The sequence below is a fragment of the Ahaetulla prasina genome, chromosome 17 (assembly GCF_028640845.1).
Source record: "Ahaetulla prasina isolate Xishuangbanna chromosome 17, ASM2864084v1, whole genome shotgun sequence".
Lineage (NCBI taxonomy): Eukaryota > Metazoa > Chordata > Lepidosauria > Squamata > Colubridae > Ahaetulla > Ahaetulla prasina.
In genome coordinates, this window is record NC_080555.1 from 3,247,667 (window position 1) to 3,270,562 (window position 22,896).

General features: G+C 46.0%; 1 protein-coding gene across 1 annotated transcript; it reads left to right on the forward strand.

Moving 5' to 3' along the window:
• The first annotated feature begins 60 nt into the window (after nucleotides 1-60).
• DCST1 (DC-STAMP domain containing 1) lies at nucleotides 61-22,650 on the forward strand. Its single transcript, XM_058160313.1, has 16 exons — nucleotides 61-186; nucleotides 1,754-1,879; nucleotides 2,159-2,233; nucleotides 6,928-7,056; nucleotides 8,850-8,989; nucleotides 9,811-9,982; nucleotides 10,938-11,081; nucleotides 11,720-11,841; nucleotides 12,320-12,480; nucleotides 14,667-14,766; nucleotides 15,055-15,150; nucleotides 16,200-16,326; nucleotides 17,669-17,785; nucleotides 18,685-18,827; nucleotides 19,934-20,047; nucleotides 21,431-22,650. The coding sequence occupies exons 1-16, from the start codon at nucleotides 123-125 to the stop codon at nucleotides 21,674-21,676; spliced, it is 2,076 nt and encodes a 691-aa protein (XP_058016296.1). The 5' UTR covers nucleotides 61-122; the 3' UTR covers nucleotides 21,677-22,650.
• Nucleotides 22,651-22,896: the final 246 nt, after the last annotated feature.

Genomic DNA, 22,896 nt, shown 5'->3' on the forward strand with positions numbered 1-22,896 from the left:
AAGACTTTGCCGGAATTTATCTGTTTTTCTAGAATGTTTTGAAGGTGAGTTTGGATTTCTGGCTTCGCCGGGGCTTTGAATCGGTCCAGCCGGCCTTCGGGGGCAACCTTCGAACCCCAGACATGGGAGGAAAATATCAGAGGCTCAAAAGGCAGAAAGAGAAACATTTCAAGTCGCCCAACACGAGTAAGTCTAGCCTAGAGAGAGAACAAACATATTATTTCACAGGCCCCATTTAGCAGGGAAGATCAGTTGGAAAACCGGCCTCCAAGGCTCTAGTCCTCAAGAGAACGTTGAGTAGCGGATCCAACCTTCGGTGGTTTCAGAAGGAAACGAAATACGGTGATGGCAAACAATGATAGTTAACTAGCAGACCTTTGAAAAGCCAATGATGGCTTCCATCCCTAACATTTTATAACCAAGATTAAGATGGTTTTTTTTAAAAAAACTTTTAACTTTAAAACTTTACAAAGAAAATGGCTTTTCATGTACGAGACCCCGCTTTCACCTGGAAAGAGAGCATTTTAACGGATTATGGAGGGGAGGGGGCGGATTGCAATCCCCGCCCCCAGCGCTGTGGTGGTCTAAAAGACACGCCATACGGAAAGAAGACGGGATGGGGAGGGAGAAGAAGAAAGAAAGGTAGGTAGGTAGGTAGGTAGATAGATAGATAGATAGATAGATAGATAGATAGATAGATATGACAGAGAAGATAGAGAGAGAGAGATGATGGCAGGTGGATGGATGGATGGATGGATAGATGGATGGAGACAATGATAGAAGATAGATATAATGATTGGATAGATAGATAGATAGATAGATAGATAGATAGATAGATAGATAGATAGATAGATAGATAGATAGATAGATATGACAGAGAAGATAGAGAGAGAGATGATGGCAGGTGGATGGATGGATGGATGGATAGATGGATGGAGACAGATAGAAGATAGATATAATGATTGGATGGATGATAGATAGATAGATAGATAGATAGATAGATAGAGAGAGAGAGAGAGAGAGAGAGAGAGAGAGAGATAGATAGATAGATAGATAGATAGATGATGGCAGGTGGATGGATGGATGGATAGATTGGATGGATGGATGGATGGATGGAGACAGATAGAATGATAGATGATAGATATAATGATTGGATAGATAGAGAGAGAGATGATGGCAGGTGGATGGATGGATGGATGGATGGATAGATGGATGGAGACAATGATAGAAGATAGATATAATGATTGGATAGATAGATAGATAGATAGATAGATAGATAGATAGATAGATAGATAGATAGATAGATAGATAGATAGATAGATATGACAGAGAAGAGAGAGAGAGAGAGAGATGATGGCAGGTAGATGAGTGGATGGATGGATAGATGGATGGAGACAGATAGAACGATAGAAGATCATTATATCTAATGATTGGATGGATGATAGATAGATAGATAGATGATGGCAGGTGGATGGATGGATGGATAGATGGATGGATGGATGGAGACAGAATGATAGATGATACATGATAATGATAGATAGATAGATAGACAGATGTGATAGAGAGAGAGAGATGATAGATGATAGCTAGATAGAGATGATAGACAGACAGATAGATAGAAAGAATTAAATGCATTCCACACCCTGCTCAAATATGCATCTAACCTCCAACGTAAAGAGAATTTGGATAAATTTTAAATACTGTTTTAAATCTATCTGCTGATGGTGTCATTTTTTCCCATCTTTCTGCACAGCCCTGAAGCACTTTCTCAGTTCTTTCTTACCCCAAATCTTCGTCTCCTTCCTGTGGAGCAAACCTGATGAATTTCGGCCGACCAAGTTTTTTCTCGGGGCAGGACTCGGGATATTATTTGCCTTGAGTAAGTCACAGAATCGTGGCGAGCCAGGAGAGAAAACACACACTCACACACGAAGACGGGTTGAAAAAGCCCATGTAGAAAACAGTTAAATCTATCGTTCAATTGCTGGGATCCTCAATCAATCTTGTTAAAGAAAACTCCGAGAATCTGGCTTGGAACAAATAATAATTTTGAGGCTGCTGGGGGGGAAAGGTGGGGGGGAAATAAAATCGGACGCCTGTTGCTTTTCTCCTCCCACCTCAAGGATCTGTCTTAAAATCTAGAATTCTGGTTCTCCAGGTCTTGCCAGAATCCTGATTTTTCCCATGACCATCAGGGAACAGACCAAATTCGAACTGTTGGCCGGCATGGCAGGTAAGAACTGGCTTTGGAGGAGAAAGCGAGATCCCAGCAGAGAGAGAGAAGAAATAGAGGGAAGTTTTCCTCCTCGCCCGTTTTTTACAGATTAACAGAGTTGGAAGGGACCTTGTAGGTCATCTAGTCCAACCCCACCCTGCCCAAGCAGACCCTACACCAGGGGTGTCAAATTCGATTTCATTGAGGGCCGCACCAGGGTTGTGTTTGACCTCAGAGGGCCAGAGAGGGGGGCGGCATTTGACCCAGGCTTAAGATGTGTTGTTTTTTTTCCCCTTCCTCTTCTTTCTTTCCACTGTTCTTTACTACAATTAATCAGTGGAACAACTTGCCACCAGAAGTTGTGAATGCTCCAACACTGGAAATTTTTAAGAAAATGTTGGATAACCATTTGTCTGAAGTGGTGTAGGGTTTCCTGCCTGGGCAGGGGATTGGACTAAAAGACTTCCAAGGTCCTTTCCAACTCTGTTGTTAACATAACATAACATAACATAACATCAGAGTTGGAAGGGACCTTGGAGGCCTTCTAGTCCAACCCCCTGCCCAGGCAGGAAACCCTACACCATCTCAGTCAGATGGTTATCCAACATTTTCTTAAAATTTCCAGTGTTGAAGCATTTACACCTTCTCCAGGCAATTCGTTCCACTGATTAATTGTTCTAACTGTCAGGAAATTTCTCCTTAGTTCTAAGTTGCTTCTTTCCTTGATCAGTTTCCACCCATTGCTTCTTGTTCTACCCTCAGGTGCTCTGGAGAACAGCCCAACTCCCACTTCTCTGTGGCAGCCCCTGAGATATTGGAACACTGCTATCATGTCTCCCCTGGTCCTTCTTTTTGTTAAACTAGACATACCCAGTTCCTGCAACCGTTCTTCATATGTTTTATCCTCCAGTCCCTAATCATCTTTGTTGCTCTTCTCTGCACTCTTTCTAGAGTCTCAACATCTTTTTACATCGTGGCGACCAAAACTGGATGCAATATTCCAAGTGTGGCCTTACCAAGGCATTATAAAGTGGTACTAGCACTTCACGTGATCTTGATTCTATCCTCTGTTTATGCAGCCCAGAACTGTGTTGGCTTTTTAACAGCTGCTGCACTGCTGGCTCATATCTAGATGGTTATCCACTAGGACTCCAAGATCCCTCTCACAGGTACTACTATTGAGCAAGGTACCACATATACGGTACTGGTGCATTTTGTTTTTGGCCTAAATGTAGAACCTTACTCTTTTCACTGTTGAATTTCATTTTGTTAGATAGCGCCCAATGTTCAAGTCTGTCAAGATCTTTCTGTAACTTGAGCCTATCTTCTGGAGTGTTGGCTATTCCTGCCAGCTTGGTGTCATCTGCAAATTTGATGAGTTCCCCATCTATCCCTCGTCCAAGTCATTGATGAAGATGTTGAAGAGTACTGGGCCTAAAACAGAGCCTTGGGGTACTCCACTGCATACTTCCTCCATGTGGATGTAGTTCCGTTGAGGACTACACGTTGAGTGCGTTGGTCAGCCAGTTACGAATCCATCTGGTGGTGGTGCTGTCTAACCCACATTTTTCTACTTTATCTAGTAGTAGGTTATGGTCTACTTTATCAAATGCTTTACTGAAGTCCAAGTAAATTATATCAACAGCATTCCTCTGGTCTACTAATTTTGTCATTTTGTCAAAGAATGCGATAAGATTAGTCTGGCATGATCTGTTTTGACAAACCCATGTTGGCTTTTGGTTATTACTTTGTTTGCTTCTAGGTGTTCGGTGATTCGTTGCTTGATTATCTTTTCCAGAATCTTCCCCGGTATTGAGGTCAGACTGATAGGTCTGTAGTTTCCTGGATCTGTTTTTTTTCCTTTTTTGAAGATGGGAACTACATCAGCTCTTTTCCAGTCCTCTGGCAGCTCCCCTGTGCTCCAGGATCTTTGAAAGATATAGTTCAGTGGTTCTGAGATCACGTCTGTCAGTTCCTTCAGAACCTTGGGGTGTAATCCTGGTGATTTGAACTCGTCTAGGGTAGACAGGTGTTCACTTACCATTTTCTTCCCTATTTTAACTTGTGTTTCTAATCTGTTTTTTGTAGTGCTGTTTTTGATAGGTTGGATTGTTTTTTCCTTTTGTGTAAAGACAGATGCAAAATATGAGTTAAGTAGATCTGCTTTCTCCTGTTGCTTGTCATCTTCTTGCCACTTTCTCCCAGCAATGGGCCAATTGTTTCCTTGACTTTTTCTTGTTTTTAACATGTTGGAAGAAGCTTTTTATTATTTTTACTTTTGTCGCTAGCCTTTGTTCATTGTGAGCCTTAGCTTTCCTCACTTCATCTTTACAGGCTCGGCTATTTGCTGATATTCTGCCTTAGTTATTTGCCCTCTTTCCACTTTTTATATTTGTCCTTTTGTCTTTCAATTTGTCAGATAGTTCTTTATGCATCCATGCTGGTTTCTTTTGTGATCTACTATTTTCTTCTTCATTGGTATTGTGTTAGACTGTGCTTTTATAATCTCACTTTTCAAAATTTCCCAAGCTTCTTGAGTTGTTTTCCCCTGAGGATTCTCATCCATTGAATCCTTCTCAAGATCTCTAAGTTTATTGAAATTAGCTCTTAAAGTCCAAGACTCTAGTTTGACTTTGTTCTACTACTTGTATTTGCTTAATGTTGAATTCCAATATTGCGTGGTCACTTGCCCCAAGGTTCCTGTAGCTTCAACACCTTCTATCATTTCATCTCTGTTAGTGAGAATTAAGTCCAATATGGCTGATCCCTTGTCGCCTTCTCTATTTTTGGGAAACAAAGTTGTCTGCTAGGTTTGTTAGGAACCTGTTGGATCTTCCACTTGGTGCAGAGTTTGTTTCCCAGTTGATGTCAGGGTAGTTAAAATCCCCATTACTACTGTGATGTGCTTCCTACATACCTTAGTTAGCTGACTAGCAAAAGTTCATCTACTTCCTCTGTTTGGTTGGGTGGCCTATAGTATAGACCTATGGCAATATCGTTTTCACCCTTTTATATTGACCCAAATACATTCAAGATGATTTTCATCATTGTTGTGCTCTATTTCTGTAGAGATGTAGTTATTTCTTATATATAGTGCAACTCCACCTCCTCTTTTATTTGGTCTATTTCTTTTAAATAATTTATATCCCTCTAGCTGTATGTTCCATTTGTCAGTTTCATCCCACCAAGTTTCCGTAATGGCAACAATATCATATCTACCCTCATTTACTTGGATTTCTAATTCACCCTGTTTATTCCTCATACTCTGTGCATTGGTGTATAGACATTTGAGTCCATTTGGATTGATCTTGTGTTTACTGTCTACATAACCTGTGTTGACTGCCCCTACTTTCATGCCACCTGTTGGTTTAGTGCACATGGTATGGCACTCACTGTTAAATGCTTGGTTTTGCTTGATAGCATGGTTGATAGTCTTACCCATACAGACATCTATGTTACATGCACTGATAACCCTTTTAGTTTTCGATTGCTGGGGACAGAAATTTTCCATTGTTGTTGTTGTTGTTGTTGTTGTTGTTGTTGTTGTTATTATTATTATTATTATTATTATTACTACTACTACTACTATAACCATTTTCCTATCTATTCTACCAGATATTACAGGCAGACATTTATTATGAATAGAATAGAATAGAATAGAATAGAATAGAATAGAATAGAATAGAATAGAATAGAATTTTTATTGGCCAAGTGTGATTGGACACACAAGGAATTTGTTTTGGTGCATATGCTCTCAGTGTACCTAAAAGAAAAAGAAAAAAAAAATACCTTCATCAAGGTACAACATTTACAATATAAATGATGGTCATAGGGTACAATTTAACCCTTAATGATAGCAACAAAAAGTTACAGTCATACGTCACAAAACTTCTTATTTCTAAATTTGTACCCCGTTGTTTAATACTAAATCGCTTCGCCAGGCAGAAAAGGCTATTTATACTATTGCATTTTTTTTTTTAATGATTCAACTAACTAATCATAAAAATGCGATCGTCTAAATGACATGATAATACAAGACCGAACAGCAGGGTAGCAAATAGAAATAGCAGGCGGTCAATGATAGATGGTTGAGTGTAGATTAGATGGACCTTCGGTATGAAAAAATCTGGCATGAAACTGTAGTATTAACATAGGATGTTGCTAGATTTCTATCCAGATCAGGCACTTACTTGAGGCCGCATAACTGTAATCCGGTCCGATCCAGTCCTCCTGCAGCATTTTGCTGGCTTGAAAACAAGCCGTGCGGAGCAGTGCTGGGGTTTCTATCGGTTCGCACCGGTTTGGGAGAACCGGGTAGTGGCATCAGCGGGAGGTTCCACCCACCCGCTCGGACATCATCAGAAGGCTCTGTGCACGCGCAGAAGCGCCGTACGTGAGCGAATCAAGCCCGCACACACACGTACAGTTCCAAACCAGTAGTGAAGATCAGTGAAACTCATTACTGGTATGGAGGTCTTGCGGATGCCGTTTCTGACAGATGCCAGCCCAGTCTCTTCCTGAAAGCTTCCTCTAGTGCTGTTCCCCGAGTTAGCATCCCGCCGACACGCAGAGACGTGACAGGGGAGCGTCAATGAACAATCCATGTTTTTAGCTCATCCATGGCAGATGACAGGCGGGCAGGGATGGTCGTAAAAAACACGACGGTCGAAAAACCGACGAAGGCTCTTGGTGCTGTGCTTTTTTTTCTCCAGGCGTGGCTGCTGTTGGATGGGGCGTCTCTCCGCAATTCCGATGCGCCAGCCTCTTGGTAGTTCCCAAATTCATGGGGAAGGAAGGACGGCTTTATATTCTCACGTACATGCTAGCCGCTGTCTTTGACGGTACCAAGATTTTTGTTCATTTTATGGGATGGCATCCAGCATTTATGATTTTTAAAATAACTCAAAGCTGCAAACATACTAACTCTCCTTCCGCCTCCTATTTTCTTCCCCTTCTACAATAACCCTAGAACTCGCTGTCTCCTGGTGATTGGCCCATAGTCTCCCAGCCAGCTTTCGTGTCTAAGGCAGGACTAGAACTCACCGCCACCTGGTGATTGGCCCACAGTCACCCAGCCGGCTTTCATGTCTAAGGCAGAACTAGAACTCACCGTCTCCTGGCGATTGGGCCAAAGTCACCCAGCTGGCTTTCATGGCTAAGGCAGAACTAGAACTCACCATCTCCTGCCGATTGGCCCAAAGTCTCCCAACTGGCTTTCATGGCTAAGGCAGAACTAGAACTCACCATCTCCTGGTGATTGGTCCAAAGTCTCCCAGCTGGCTTTCATGCCTAAGGCAGAACTAGAACTCACCATCTCCTAGTGATTGGCCCAAAGTCTCCCAGCTGGCTTTCATGGCTAAGGCAGAACTAGAACTCACCGTTTCCTGCCGATTGGCCCAAAGTCTCCCAACTGGCTTTCATGTCTAAGGCAGAACTAGAACTCACCGTCTCTTGCTGATTGGCCCAAAGTCTCCCAACTGGCTTTCATGGCTAAGGCAGAACTAGAACTCACCGTCTCCTGGTGATTGGTCCAAAGTCTCCCAGCTGGCTTTCATGCCTAAGGCAGAACTAGAACTCACCATCTCCTAGTGATTGGCCCAAAGTCTCCCAGCTGGCTTTCATGGCTAAGGCAGAACTAGAACTCACCATCACCTAGCAATTGGCCCAAAGTCACCCAGCTGGCTTTTATGCCTAAGGCAGAACTAGAACTCACCATCTCCTAGCGATTGGCCCAAAGTCACTCAGCTTGATTCTTAAATGATGGAAACAGACTTTCTTTAAGATGGATTTGCTGCACAGAAACTGATCAGAACGGCAAAGTCTTTTTTATATATTCATTTTTCTTTTCTTTTTCTCTTTCTGTCCTTCTGTTCCTAAACAGGGAAAAAGATTTCTTTAAAAAAAACAAAAAAAACGAAGGAGGAAAATTTCCACATTAAACGCCAAAAACCATTTATCCTGCAACGTGTATCAGCCTCTGAAATTGTACCCCTCTATGCCAACGTCAGATACAAATAGAGAAAGACACTCGGTTCTAAAAAAAATATTATTCTTTGTGGCTCAGACTGGTAAGACAGTCTGTTATTAACAGCAGCTGCTTGCAATTACTGCAGGTTCAAGTCCCACCAGGCCCAAGGTTGACTCAGCCTTCCATCCTTTATAAGGTAGGTAAAATGAGGACCCAGATTTTTGGGGGCAATAAGTTGACTTTGTATATAATATACAAATGGATGAAGACTATTGCTTGACATAGTGTAAGCCGCCCTGAGTCTTCGGAGAAGGGCGGGATATAAATGCAAATAAAAAAAAATTTGTTTAAAAAATTACATGCAATATTTTTATGAGCGTTCTCTTTAAGCTGCGATTGCCGCATCGAGACACTAGAGGGCAGCATTAAACTCCCCCCTTTAATATTGTATCTTTGTTTTTTGGGGGGGGCATAGTTCCAAGCGCAGCCACCGGAGGGCAGCATTTCCTCACTTTTGAAAATTGGGTCGGCTGCAATCTTGTTTCCTCTTTTCAGCTTCAATTGCCAATGTGGACTAGCGCCTTTTCTGCCCCTCACTTGGAAAATTTGGAACCTATGGTCCCCCCTACGCTATCATCTTCTTTTTTCCTCTATCCCTTTCGGCAGGCCCGGTGGCAAATATTCGTCACAATCTCGGTGAAGTGGTGCGATCCATCAGCTGCACGGTAGAATTGCAGATCGAAAACTCCAAAAAGGCGTGGAAAATTTCCTTGGCGCCGATGCGGAAAATCCTCAAAGACATGGTGGTGAGAATAACACGGCGCTGAGGCTTGCCAAGTTGCTAGTCCTCTTGAGGGGCGGTTCATTCAAAGGCCGGAGGAGGAGGGTAATTCAGCGAAAAAGTTTTAATGCCATTTCCGTAACTTTGTGGGTGGCTCACCTTTAAATTTCAAAATGATGTAGTAGATTAGATTTGATTAGTTGGAAGGGACCTTGTAGGTCATCTAGTCCAACCCCCACCCCACCCCAATAATAAATAGTAGCAAATAGTAAATCCGTTGGTGCCAATTTAACTGCCTGGTTATGGGTTTTGGAGTTCCACCTGCCCTGCTATTAAAATGCAGCTTGGAGGCTCATCTTAATGCATTGTAGCCTAGATTAAATAAAATCCAGTATTAATTTCCCTTTTTACGCTAAAAGGACACATTAAAGAATTAATATCTTGATTTTGGATTATTATTATCTGCCCAGCATGTTTGATGGGCGGAGTATACTTCCTTTAAATCTGCACGATTTAACGTGGTATCTCAACCTTAGCACCTTTAAGGTGAGTGGACTTCAACTCCCAGAAACCCCCAGCCACCACGCTGACAGGGGAATTCTGGGGATTGAAGTCCACCCATCTTAAAAGTTTTGCCAAGGTTAAGAAACATGGGTTTAGACGATGGCTGCGTCCAACGCCGGTTGTGCGAAGAGGCAACGCAAGGAGAAAGATCCTCCCAGCCTAGGTTTCTAGTCCTCGTGAAGTTGAGTAACTTCACGAGGACTAGAAATCTACGCTGGGAAGAGTCCTTTTAGGCTCGCCAGGGGCCTCTGCTTTGGCTCTCACGGCTGTCTTCCAACGCAGAGAAGTGGGAAGACGTTGAGAAGCGAGTCCCAAAATATCTCGCGGTCCTTCGCGGAGCTGAACAAGCAAGTGGCGAGCCGAGCCGGCACGGAAAGCCGGTTGGCGCGCGAAGCCGAAGGGAGCGCCTCGACGCAGGAAGTCTACGAGGCAAAGACGCGGATGCGTTGCAAAAGTAAGACGCCCAGAAGGTGGCCTTCGGAGTGAGTTTCAGCTGAGCTTTCAAACCCCAGAGCTGGGGTCTCTAAACATCGGCAGCTTGAAGACTCAACTCCCAGAATTCCTTAGCTGACTCACCGTCTCCTGGTGATTGGCCCAAAGTCACCTGGCTTTCATGCCTAAGGAGGGACTAGAACTCACCGTCTCCTGGTGATTGGCCCAAAGTTACCTGGCTTTCATGCCTAAGGAGGGACTAGAACTCACCGTCTCCTGGTGATTGGCCCAAAGTCACCTGGCTTTCAAGCCTAAGGAGGGATTAGAACTCACCGTCTCCTGGTGATTGGCTCAGAGTTACCTGGCTTTCATGCCTAAGGAGGGACTAGAACTCACCGTCTCCTGATGATTGGCCCAAAATCACCTAGCTGGCTTTTGTGTCTAACGTGGGACTAGAACTCACCGTCTCCTGGTAATTAGCCCAAAGTCACCCAGCTGGCTTTTGTTTCTAACGTGGAACTAGAACTCCCTGTTTCCTGGTGGTTGGTCCAAAGTCACCTAGGGAGGACTAGAATTCACTGGTGATTAGCCAGTCACCTAGCCAGCTTTTAGGCCTAAGGGAGGACTAGAACTCACCGTCTCCTGGTGATTGGCCCAAAGTTACCTGGCTTTCATGCCTAAGGAGGGACTAGAACTCACCGTCTCCTGGTGATTGGTCGAAAGTTACTTGGCTTTCTTGCCTAATGAGGGACTAGAACTCACCGTCTCCTGGAGATTGGTCGAAAGTTACCTGGCTTTCTTGCCTAAGGCAGGACTAGAACTCACCGTCTCCTGGTGATTGGCCCAAAGTCACCCAGCCGGCTTTGGTATCTAAAGCGGGACTCGAAGGGAATTTGGTTCTCCAAACCTCTTGCGCTTGGAGAGATTTGAACCCTCAAATTCTTGGGGAAAACGTGGGAATTCCACTTTCCTTGCAGGTATCATCCAGCAGGCCATCAAGCGTTGTCAGACCTGGTTCCAGACCAAACATCGGTCTTGCATGCAGACGATCGCCGTGCCCCTGGTCAACCACCTGCTGTGCATTCCCATGAAATTCAACTTCCTTTGCCATTTGGCCAAAGGCGAGTGACTTCCCCGCAGCTAGAAAGCTAGCTTTGCAAGAAAAGCCACTTATCAGGTTTCCGGAGTGATGGGGAAATATTTGAATAGGATGATTTAGAGTTAGGGTTAAAAATATTAGGGAAAAAAAACCACGATTGATTTGAAACTAAAGGGTTTTAACTTGGAGGAAGCAATGAGAGGAGGAGCAAAGGAAGAGAAAAACTGCCTAAAATTAGAGATCAGGGTGAATGGAAAGATTAGTTATACAACAGAAACAAAGAAAAGAAAATAAAAATTAGAGAGAAAAGAATATTACCGGAAAAAGCGAAATATATAAATTGTGGTTGGGAGATAACTAAAAGCTGTACAAATTTGGGACTCGGCCAAAAAATGGATTGTGTGTTTGTTAAAAAATAAAAAACTTTTATTTAAAAAAAACACAGGGAATTCCTTTCCTAGCTTTCTACCTGCAAGGACATTGGAAACAGGTGTGTGAAGCCATTCTGTTCACCCTCTTCACCCATCCTGTGAAGCGGTACAGTCTTACCCAGGCTCCTTTGCCTCCTTCCCTTGAAAAAAAAATATATATATTTGCAACCTGACTCACTTGCTCGATCTCGTCATTCCCCTCCCTTCTCTCTCTCTCTCTCTTCTCCAGTGATGAACACGTGGTGCCAGGACAAGATCCCCGTGGAAGGCAACTTTGGGCAAACGTACGACCGGGTGAACAGCTCGGTGGAAAATTTAAACCAAGATTTCACCGCCAGCGTTGTCATCCAGGTCTGTCAGATAGATCATGGTTTGTTTAACCCGGTCTGAGCAACTCATATCTCATTCGGGGTGGGTGGTTGGGGGAGGGCGACGTACAGGCGGTCCTGGATTTGCGCCTGTTCGTTTAGTGAACACGGCACTGAAAAAGGACTGCGTTTCACACTTACGACCGTCGGAGCATCCCTGCGGTCACGGATTCAAAATTCAGGGGCTTGACCGCCGACTCATATTTATGACGTCCCGAGGTCACGTGATCCCGGCTTTTGCGACCGTCTGATGAACCAAGTTCAAGGGGGAACCCGGATTCACTTAACGACGGCGGGACTAACGTAACAAGTGCAGCGATTCACTTAATGTCTCCGACGACAAAGGTCGTAAAGCGGGGCAAAAGTCACCTGGCCAACGGAAACTTTGGGCTCGACCAGTGGTCGTAAGTCGAGGACCACCTGTAAAGGAGTCCCTCCCTCTGTGTCCTCCCCCCCCCCAGGAAGAGCAGCAAGAGATGCTGGTGGGGGCGAACCTGTCGTCCCACAAACACCTGGTAGACAACGTCAACGAGCAGGTGTACCAGAGCGGGAAAGACCTGGGAACAGCCCTCAACATGATGCGGGTCCTGCTCTCCTGCATGTTTATCCTGGTTTTCGCCTCGTGAGTTGGGGTCCATTTTAGAAGGGTGGGTGTAGGGTAGAGGGGCTGTCACCTGCATCTCTCTCTCTTCTCTCTCTTCTCTCTCTTTCTCTCTCTTTGTCTCTATCTATCTCTCTATCTCTCTATTTCTATCTTTATTTATTTCTCTCTCTCTTTATCTATCTATTTTTGGCTCTCTCTCTCTCTCTCTGTCTTCTCTCTCTTTATCTCTATCTATCTTTCTATCTCTCTATTTCTATCTTTATTTATTTCTCTATCTATCTATCTATTTTTGGCTCTCTCTCTCTTTCTGTCTTCTCTCTCTTTATCTCTCTGTCTCTGTCTATCTTTCTATCTATCTATTTCTATCTTTATTTATTTCTCTCTCTCTTTATCTATTTTTGGCTCTCTCTCTCTCTCTGTCTTCTCTCTCTTTATCTCTCTTTGTCTCTGTCTATCTTTCTATCTATCTATTTCTATCTTTATTTATTTCTCTATCTATCTATCTATTTTTGGCTCTCTCTCTCTCTCTGTCTTCTCTCTCTTTATCTCTCTTTGTCTCTGTCTATCTTTCTATCTCTCTATTTCTATCTTTATTTATTTCTCTCTCTCTTTATCTATTTTTGGCTCTCTCTCTCTCTCTCTCTCTTCTCTCTCTTTATCTCTCTTTGTCTCTATCTATCTCTCTATCTATCTATTTCTATCTTTATTTATTTCTCTCTCTCTTTATCTATCTATTTTGGCTCTCTCTCTCTCTCTCTGTCTCTCTCTCTCTCTATCTTTCTATCTCTATTTCTATCTTTATTTATTTCTCTCTCTCTTTATCTATCTATTTTTGGCGCTCTCTCTCTCTCTCTGTCTTCTCTCTCTTTATCTCTATCTATCTTTCTATCTCTCTATTTCTATCTTTATTTATTTCTCTCTTTATCTATTTTTGGCTCTCTCTCTCTCTCTGTCTTCTCTCTCTTTATCTCTCTTTGTCTCTGTCTATCTTTCTATCTATCTATTTCTATCTTTATTTATTTCTCTATCTATCTATCTATTTTTGGCTCTCTCTCTCTCTCTTCTCTCTCTTTATCTCTCTTTGTCTCTGTCTATCTTTCTATCTCTCTATTTCTATCTTTATTTATTTCTCTCTCTCTTTATCTATTTTTGGCCTCTCTCTCTCTCTCTCTTCTCTCTCTTTATCTCTCTTTGTCTCTATCTATCTCTCTATCTCTCTATTTCTATCTTTATTTATTTCTCTCTCTCTTTATCTATCTATTTTTGGCGCTCTCTCTCTCTCTCTGTCTTCTCTCTCTCTCTCTATCTTTCTATCTCTATTTCTATCTTTATTTATTTCTCTCTCTCTTTATCTATCTATTTTTGGCGCTCTCTCTCTCTCTCTGTCTTCTCTCTCTTTATCTCTATCTATCTTTCTATCTCTCTATTTCTTTCTTTTTTTTTTTCTCTCTTATCTATTTTTGGCCTCTCTCTCTCTCTCTCTGTCTTCTCTCTCTTTATCTCTCTTTGTCTCTGTCTATCTTTCTATCTATCTATTTCTATCTTTATTTATTTCTCTTGATCTTTATCTTTCTATTTTTGGCTCTCTCTCTCTCTCTCTTTTCTCTCTCTCTTGATCTATCTACCTACCTACATCTGTCTCCCTTTCTTTCTTTTTCTTTCTTCCTCCCTTCCTCCCCTCCTTCCCTCCCTCCCTTTCCTTCCTTCCTTTCCTTCCTTCCTTCCTCCATCCTTCCTCCTTCCCCTCCCCTCCCTCCCTCCTTGCTTGCTTGCTTGCTTCCTTCTTTCTTTTTCTTCCTTTCTTCCTTCTTTTTCTTCCTTCCTTCTTTCTCTTTCTTTCTCCTACCTTTTTCCTTCCTTCTTTTTCTTTTTCTTTCTCTTTCTTCCTTCCTTCTTTTTCTTTCTTTCTTCCTTCCTTCCTTCTCTTTCTTTCTTTTCTTCCTTCCTTCCTTCTTTCTTTCCTTTCTTTCTTCCTTCTTTCTTTGTTTTTCTTCCTTTTTCCTTCCTTCCTTCCTTCTTTCTTTTCTTCCTTCCTTCTTTCATTTCTTTCTTTTTCTATTTTCTCCTTCCTTCCTTCCTTCCTTCCTTCCTTCCTTCCTTCCTTCCTTCCTTCCTTCCTTCCTTCCTTCCTTCCTTCCTTCCTTTCCTTCTTTCTTTCTCCTTGCTGAGAAAAGTTCCCACACGTCTCTCTTTCTCTTTCCCAGGGCTTATTCCTACACCAACAAATACAACGAAGACATCCGTTTTGATAACCTCTATGTCTCCCGTTACTTCCGGCAGATTGACGCAAGGCGCCGCAAACAGGTGAGCTACCGTGAATGAGGCTGGGGGTGGGGGGGCGGGGGGGCGTGGAGACGGGAGAGACATTAGAGAGGCAGGCGAAGAGTCCCAGAAACCTTTGTGTGTTGGGAGGGCTGCCTTCCATGCTAATGGAACCTCCTGCACCAGCAGCAGTCTATCTTGGAAGTCTCCGATGCAAAAAAAAAAAAAAAAAAGGCTGGTGGCAAATAGATTTTGGTAGTTTTGTGGTTCAGCCTCAGAGGGGGGGGGCTCTGTGTCCCTTTTATTTCGCCCCCTCCCCAAAATGTGCAGAAGAAGCGGACCCTTCTGCCCCTGCGCCGTGCGGAGGAAAGCCGGATCGTCGACCCCCTGCGCCTGGCCTTCCAGCCAGCGGAGACCAAGAGTGTGGTTAGTGCCAGTGGGGGCAGGGGGGGGGCGCACAGGGCAGCTGGGGGGAGGTGGGGAGAGGTGGGGAGGGCAAGGGGGAAGGGGGTGGGCGGGGGGGGGTGTTTCTCCCTGAGGACCCTTTGGGTGGAAGCAAAGGCCAGGCTCAACCTGGTATTCACTGAAAGCCAGAAATCGCCCTCTGCCTTCATTCTGAGTTTGTTCATAATCTCAGATCTCAGCCGACTATTCATCCCTTCCCCTTCCTTCCTTCCTTCCTTCCTTCCTTCCTTCCTTCCTTCCCTCCCTTTACTTCTTTCTTCCATCCTTTCCTTTGTCCTTTCTTTCCTTCTTTCTTTCCTTCCTCCCTTCCCTTTACTTTTTCTTTCCATCCTCTATTCTCTTTTCCTCTTTTCCTTCTTCCCTCTCATTCCTTACTCACTCACTCACTCACTTTATTTTTCCCTTCTTTCCTTCTTCCTTTGACTTTTCCTTCGATCCTTTCCTTTTTCTCGTTTCCTTCCTTCCTTTCCTTCCTTCCTCCCTCCCTCCTTTTCTCTTTGTCCCTTCCTTCCTTCCTTCCTTCCTTTACTTTTTCCTTTCTTTCTTTCTTCCTTCTTTTCACTTGCTCCTCATTCCTCCCTTCCCTGTCCTTCCCTTCCTTCCTTCCTTCTTTCCTTCCTCCCCTTCTTCCTTTACTTTTCCTTTCTTTCTTCCTTCTTTTCACTTGCTCCTCATTCCTCCCTTCCCTGTCCTTCCCTTCCTTCCTTCCTTCTTTCCTTCCTCCCTTTCCTTTTTCCTTTCTTTCTTCCTTCTTTTCACTTGATTCTCCTATTTTTTCCTCATTCTTCCCTTCCCTGTCCTTCCCTTCCCTTCCTTCCTTCCTTCTTTCCTTCCTCCTTTTATTTTTTCCTTTCTTCCTTCCTTCTTTTCACTTGTTCCTCCTATTTTTCCCTCTTTCCTTTCTTCCTTCCTTGCTTCCCTGTCCTTCCATTCCTCCCTCCCTCTTCTTCTCTCTTCCCTTCCTTCTCTGCCATGCCTGCTCTTTCCAATCCCACCCACCCCCTCCCCAGTTGCTGGAGCTTCTGGGCTGCCTGCCCCCCCTGGTCTTCCTGTTGACCGCCTGTGCTCTGGACTCGCTCCTCTACACCATTTTCAGCACCATCCGGAACCACTCCTTCATCCAGTATTCCTTCCGCAGTGAGTGACCCCCGCCCCCACCCTCCTTGGATGAATCCGCACCCTGGTCCGGAAGGGCAGCCGCTTCCCCTCTCTCCCACCCACCACCCACCCCTTCCAACGGCCCAGCCCTCAGTCCTTGGGCAGAGGGGAAATCGAATTCACACCCAAGGGCGGTTCCTTTAATGAAATGGATGGAGCTCAGTGGGGAAGGCAGAACAGCTGGGAGGGACCTCGGAGGTCATTTAGTCCAACCACATGCCCAGGCAGGAAATCCTTGTTAAAAGCCCCCAGAAGGAAGGAAGGAAGGAAGGAAGGAAGGAAGGAAGGAAGGAAGGAAGGAAGGAAGGAAGGAAGGGAAAGAGGAGGGCAGGAGGAAGGAAGAAAGGGGGGGGAGAGAGAGAGAAAACAAAGGAAGGAAGGAAGGAGAGAGAGAGAACAGAAGAAGGAAGGAAGGAAGGAAGGAAGGAAGGAAGGAAGGAAGGGAAAGAGGAGGGCAGGAGGAAGGAAGAAAGGGGGGGGAGAGAGAGAGAACGAAGGAAGGAAGGGAAAGAGAGAGAGAACAGAAGAAGGGAGGAATGAAGGAAGGACGAGAGAGAGAAGGAAGGAAGAAGGAAGAATAGCAGAAGGAAGGAAGGAAGGAAGAAAGAAAGAAAAAGGAAGGAAGGAAGAAGGAAGGAGGAAGGAAGAAAAGAAAGGAAGGAAGAAGGAAGGAAGAAAAGAAAGGAAAGAAGGAAGAAAAGAAAGGAAAGAAGGAAGAAGGAAGGAAGAAGGAAGGAAGGAAGGAAGGAAGAAAGGGGAGAGAGAGAGAGAGAGAACGAAGGAAGGAAGGAAGGAAGGAAGAAAGGAAGGAAGGAGACAGAGGAGGGAGGGAGAAAAGAAGGAAGAATAGCAGAAGGGAAGGGACCTTGAAGGCCTTCTAATCCAACCCCCTAGGAGGAAGGGAAGGAAGGAACAAAAAAAAGAAGGAAGGAAGGAAGGAAGAAGGAAGGAAGGAAGGAAGGAAAAAGAAGGAAAAAGAAAGGAAAGAAGGAAGGAAAGAGAAAGGAGAAAGAAAGGAAGTAGAAAGGAAGGAAGGAAAAAAAGGAAGAAAAAGAAAGAAAGAAAGAATAGTAGAATAACAGTTGGAGGGTCATTAGAGGTCTTCTAGTCCAACCCCCTACTAGGCCATTTCAGACAAGTGGCTGTCCAGTCTCTTCTTGAAAACCTTCCCGTGTTGGAAACTGCCAGACTAGGCACTGGGAGACCTGAATTCAAATCTCCCCTCTCCGCTCAACTCTAGGGATGACTTTGAGGCCAGGTTGAGAAACCCTGGTTTAACCGAAGCTGGCTTAACCTAACCTTCCCTTCCCTTCCACCGCAGGCAGCCACCACTTGGAAGTCAAGGTTGGCGGAGAAACCATGATGGCCCGACTCCTCCGGAGCACCATCGGGGCCCTGAACACCTCCTCCGAAATGGTCATGGAGACCAACAACCTGCGTAAGGCGGGGGAGGGGGGGAGGTAAAGAGGCGGCGAGCAGGAGGGGTCACCTGGCCCCAGGTGGGTGGGAGGGGACGGCTTCTGTTCAGCCAATCAGATGTTTCAAGGGTGGGCTTATAGACCGCTGTGACCCCCTGCATTTTGCTGCTAGACTTCCTCTGCTGCTGGAGGCTCTATAACGATGGTTCTCAACCTTGGCAGTTTTGAGATGGATGAACTCCAACTCCCAGAATCCCCCAGCCTGCAAGGGAGGACTCCAACTCCCAGAATCCCCCAGCCAGCACGGGAAGACTCCAACTCCCAGAATCCCCCAGCCAGCATGGGAGAACTCCAACTCCCATAATACCTCAGCCAGCATATGAGGACTCCAACTCCCAGAATCCCCCAGCCAGCATGGGAGAACTGCAACCCCCAGAATCCCCCAGCCAGCACGGGAGGACTCCAACTCCCAGAATCCCCCAGCCAGCATGGGAAGACTCCAACTCCCAGAATCCCCCAGCCAGTACGGGAGGACTCCAACTCCCAGAATCCCCCAGCCAGCACGGGAGGACTCCAACTCCCAGAATCCCTCAACTCCCAGAATCCCCCAGCCAGCACGGGAGGACTCCAACTCCCAGAATCCCCCAGCCAGCATGGGAGGACTCCAACTCCCAGAATCCCCCAGCCAGCATGGTTGACTCCAACTCCTATGCTATCTGAGGAATTCTGGGAGTTGAAGTCCCACCCCTCTTAAAACAGGGAACTTAAACCAAGATTGAGAAACAAACCATGATGGGTAACCATGATTGGCCGGTTTCTTGTTTGTATTCCTCGGCGGAAGGATCTGCAACCTGGCCAGCGGCCCTGGGACCCCCTCCCCCCCCAAACTCCCCTTTGTGTTTTGTCCCGCCCTCCCCAGAGTGTTTGCCAGAACCGCGAGGGATGAGCCAGGATGAGTACATGAAGGCCGCCATCCCGCTAGGCGCCCTGCTGGTGCTATGCTTCCTGCAAGTCTACGTTTTCCGCATCCGGAGAGTCATCGCTGCCTTCTATTTCCCCAAGGTGGGAGGGCGGATAGATCGGTCCATCCCTCCCATGTTTGCCCCTCAAAGCCCCCCACCCCGAAAATAAAGGAGAAGGGCACAACCGGAGCAGACAAGCCGGAATTATGGGATGCTGGGTGCAAAATTGGCGGTGAGAATTGAGGGTTGCAAAATTGCATCCGTTGGAGTCTGTATGTCTTTGAGCTACGAGAGGGGCAGAGTTCAACTCCCATAATCCCCCATCCAGCATTCAGTTCTCAGAATCCCCATGCCAGCATAGGTGGATTTCAACTCCCAGAATCCCCTACCCAGCATGAGTGGACTACAACTCCCAGACTGCATCTGTGCAAGCATGGATGGCCTACAACTCCAGAATCCCCCAGCTAGCATGGTGGGACTATATAGCTCCCAAAATGCCCAGTCAGCCTGAATGGACTATAAGTCCCAGAGTCCCCCAGTTAGTATGGGTGGACTACAACTCCAGAATTCCCCAGCCATAACAGGTGGACTGCAACTCCCCAGAACCCCTAGCCAGCATGGATAGACTACAACTCCCCAAATCTCCCAGCCAGCATGGGTGGACTGCAATTCCCAGAACCCTGCAACCAGCACAGACGGATTACAATCCCCCAGCCAGCACCGGTGAACTACAACTCCTAGAATCTCCCAGCAAATATTGGTGCTGTAGATTTCAAGTCCCAGAATCCCCCAGCCAGCACGGGTGAACTAAAACTCCCAGAATCCCCCAGCCAGCATGGGTGAACTAGAACTCCCAGAATCCCCCAGCCAGCACGGGTGAACTACAACTCCCAGAATCCCCTAGCCCAAAGGGGTGAACTAGAACTCCCAGAATCCCCCAGCCAGCATGGGTGAACTAGAACTCCCAGAATCCCCCAGCCAGCATGGGTGAACTAGAACTCCCAGAATCCCCCAGCCAGCATGGGTGAACTAGAACTCCCAGAATCCCCCAGCCAGCATGGGTGAACTAGAACTCCCAGAATCCCCCAGCCAGCATGGGTGAACTACAACTCCCAGAATCCTCCAGCCAGCTGGGATGGACTAGAACTCCCAGAATCCCCCAAGCCAGCGCGTGATTTGATCCGCATTTTTCTCCCGTCCTGACAGCGCGAGAAGAAGCGAATTATCTACCTCTACAACGAGATGTTGCGCCAGCGCATGGCCTTCGTGATTGTGCAACGCAAACGCATCATTCTGCGCGCTCGGAGGCGCAAGAGAGTGGTGAGTAGTAAACCCAAGTGTGCCGGCCCTTCGAGCTAGGCCAGGTGAGGAAACCGACACGAAAAGAAATCTCCACTTTTAAAAAAAAAAAAAAGCGATTCACTCAACAATTCTGGCAAGGAAGGTCACAAAACGGGGTAAAATTCACTTAACAACGGTCTCCCTTAGCCACAGAAATTTTGGACTCAATTGTGGGTCGGACATCGAGGACCACCTATCAGGTAGTCCTGGAGTCAGAGCCATTTTTCACACTTACGACCGTTGTAGCATCCCCGCGGTCCCGTAGTCCAAACTCAGACGCTCGGCCACTGACTCTTACTTATGACGGCCTCAGCCGTCCCCCGAGGTTCCGTGATCCGCTTTGGCGACGAGCAAAGTCACCACGCATTCACTTAACGGCCGTGCGACTTAACTTTTAACAAGTGCCGCGATTCACTTTAACCACCGGGGGCAGGAAAGGTCGTGAAACGGAACCAAACTTGGCCAAACGTCTCACTTAGCCAGGGAAATTTGGGGCTTCCTTTGTGGGCCGTAAGTCGAGGACTTCCTGTACTCATATTTGACGCCGAGCCAAATATGTTGACCTTCCGCCCAGTTATTTCCGGCTGAATTTCTGCTCCTGCAAATATTTTTGGCATGTGGCGCTCGGCTTCCAGGACGGAGCGGCATTCGAACCCCCCACCCCGCCCTATTCGCTGGCAGGCGGGTGTTTTGTTTCCCCCCCCCTCTTCCTTTCTCCTTTGGGGCACTCCACCCTCGGGCAGCCCCAGCCCCAAGACGGATAGGTGTCTCCCTCCTTCGGTCCCCGCAGGGTTGGTTTTCGTGGCCCGCCCAAGTATTTGGCCTTCATTCATGCCCAAATCTGGTTGAATTGACACCCGTTGCCGATTCTTCCAGCCGATCTCATTTGTGGGCCAGTTTAGTCCTTGGGTCACTTTCCAGGCAACTGACTCATACTTACGACGGCGGCAGTGTCTCCGGGGGGTGTCAGAGACCTTTGGCCGAGCCAAGTCAGTGAGGAAACCTAATTCACTTAACAACCATATGACTAACTTAATTGCGATTCACTTTAACGACTGCAGAAAAACGGGGCCAAATGCCCTTGAGGCCCGTCTCACTTAGTAACAGGCTCCATCGCGGTCGTAAGTCGAGCAACCCCCTACCCCGGTTTTGTTTTTTTTTACAAAACAGAAATCCTGAAATTTTATTTTTGACGGCTTAAACAAATCACTGCTATTTTATTTTTGCAAAAAAAAAAAGGGGGCAATTTGCTTCCCGGAGGCCTATAATATCAAATATATATATATTTAATTTTTTGGGGGGGGTGGAAAAATTAGGGGGGGGATTTCAATACCCCCCCCAAATTTGTCTCCTTTTTTTTAGAGAAAGCCGCTGCTGAACCAGATCGGACGCTGGTGCCCCTTCCTGAAACGGTTCCTGATCCGGCGCTGCATCCTTTGCAACCGGCCCGAATCCCGCCGTTCGTTGACGTGTTCGAATCCCGACTGCGAGACCGTTTACTGCCGGGTTTGCTGGAAAGACCTCGGCAAAACCTGTTTCGCCTGCAATCCGGATGATCTGGTTTCGGATGACGAGAGCAGCGACGGGGAAACGGGCTACGCCGATTAAATTGTGGCATTTCCCCCCCCCCTCTGCCTTTGGGTATTAAATGGAGTTTTAAAGGTTTTGAGGCAGAAAGGTTGGCAGTTCGGCGGTTCAAATCCCTCTCAAAGTAACAGTGACAGAGTTGGAAGGGACCTTTGAGGTCATCTAGTCCAACCCCCCGGCTCATGTTCGAATCTCCCCTGGGATTCGAACCGCCAACCTTTCTGACCGACACGTGTCAGCGTCTTAGTCACTGAGCCACCTAGGGAGCCGCTAGCATAGCAGGGGGTTGGACTAGATGACCTCCAAGGTCCCTTCCAACTCTGTTAACTTGTTAAATAGGCAGGTCCCTGTTTAGGGACTTCATCGGACAGCGACGGCTTATGTAAATTGACAATTATTTATAGTTGCAGTGATGTTGAAAACGTCATTTTATTGAGTGATTTAGGAAATTTATATTCGCGCGTGGCGACGCCAGGCGGCTTACAAGAATATGAAAAACCTCATATAAAAAAACAATAAAACTAATAAAGGAGAGAATTGTATAATAAATTAATAAAATAATAAAATAACCCCTCCCCACCAGCGACAACACATCACACAAGCCATTTAATGGGCTCCGTCCCGCTCTGCGACCAATTCCTCGCATGAATGACCTTCGAGGGCCTGCCGAGCAAAAGGACTGCCGGAATCAGATCGTAAGCACGACCACGGCTTCGCTTAGAGACGGCTTCGCTTAACGGCCACGTTGCTAGTCTCCGCTATGGTTGCTAAATCAGAATGAGGTGTGTTTTAAGTAATCTTACGCAAATACCCAGAGATTTGGGGCAGTGTAGAAGTTGAGGTTTTAAGAAGAGAGTAGACGGCCGTTTGCCTGAAAGCTTCCTGCCTGAGCAGGGGGTTGGACTAGAAGACCTCCAGGGTCCCTTGCAACCCTGCTATTCTGTTAAAATCTCCAAATACCCACTATAAAATTAAAATTAAATTCCAAGGCAGGAAGGCAGGAATAGAGAAGGGGGGGGGAGAAGGATTAGAGGGGAAGGAGGGAGAGAGGGGAAGGAGGGGAAGGAGGGAGAAGGAAGGAAGGAATGGAATAGATAAGAGAGGAAGGGAAGGAAGGAATAGAGAAGTGAGGGAGGGAAAGAAAGAAAGAAAAAGGAAGGAAGGAAGAGAGAAGGGAGGGAGGGAAGAATAGATAAGGGAGGAAGAGAGGGAAAGAAGGAAATAAAGAAAAAGAGGGAAGG

What these genes read in the sequence shown, in the direction of transcription:
- DCST1 (XM_058160313.1), top strand. Translation starts at nt 123, where the DNA reads ATGGGAGGAAAATATCAGAGGCTCAAAAGGCAGAAAGAGAAACATTTC. An exon ending in CCTTTGCCATTTGGCCAAAG is followed by an intron (nt 11,082 to 11,719) that starts GCGAGTGACTTC and finishes TCTCTTCTCCAG; the next exon opens with TGATGAACACGTGGTGCCAG. An exon ending in TTTATCCTGGTTTTCGCCTC is followed by an intron (nt 12,481 to 14,666) that starts GTGAGTTGGGGT and finishes TCTCTTTCCCAG; the next exon opens with GGCTTATTCCTACACCAACA.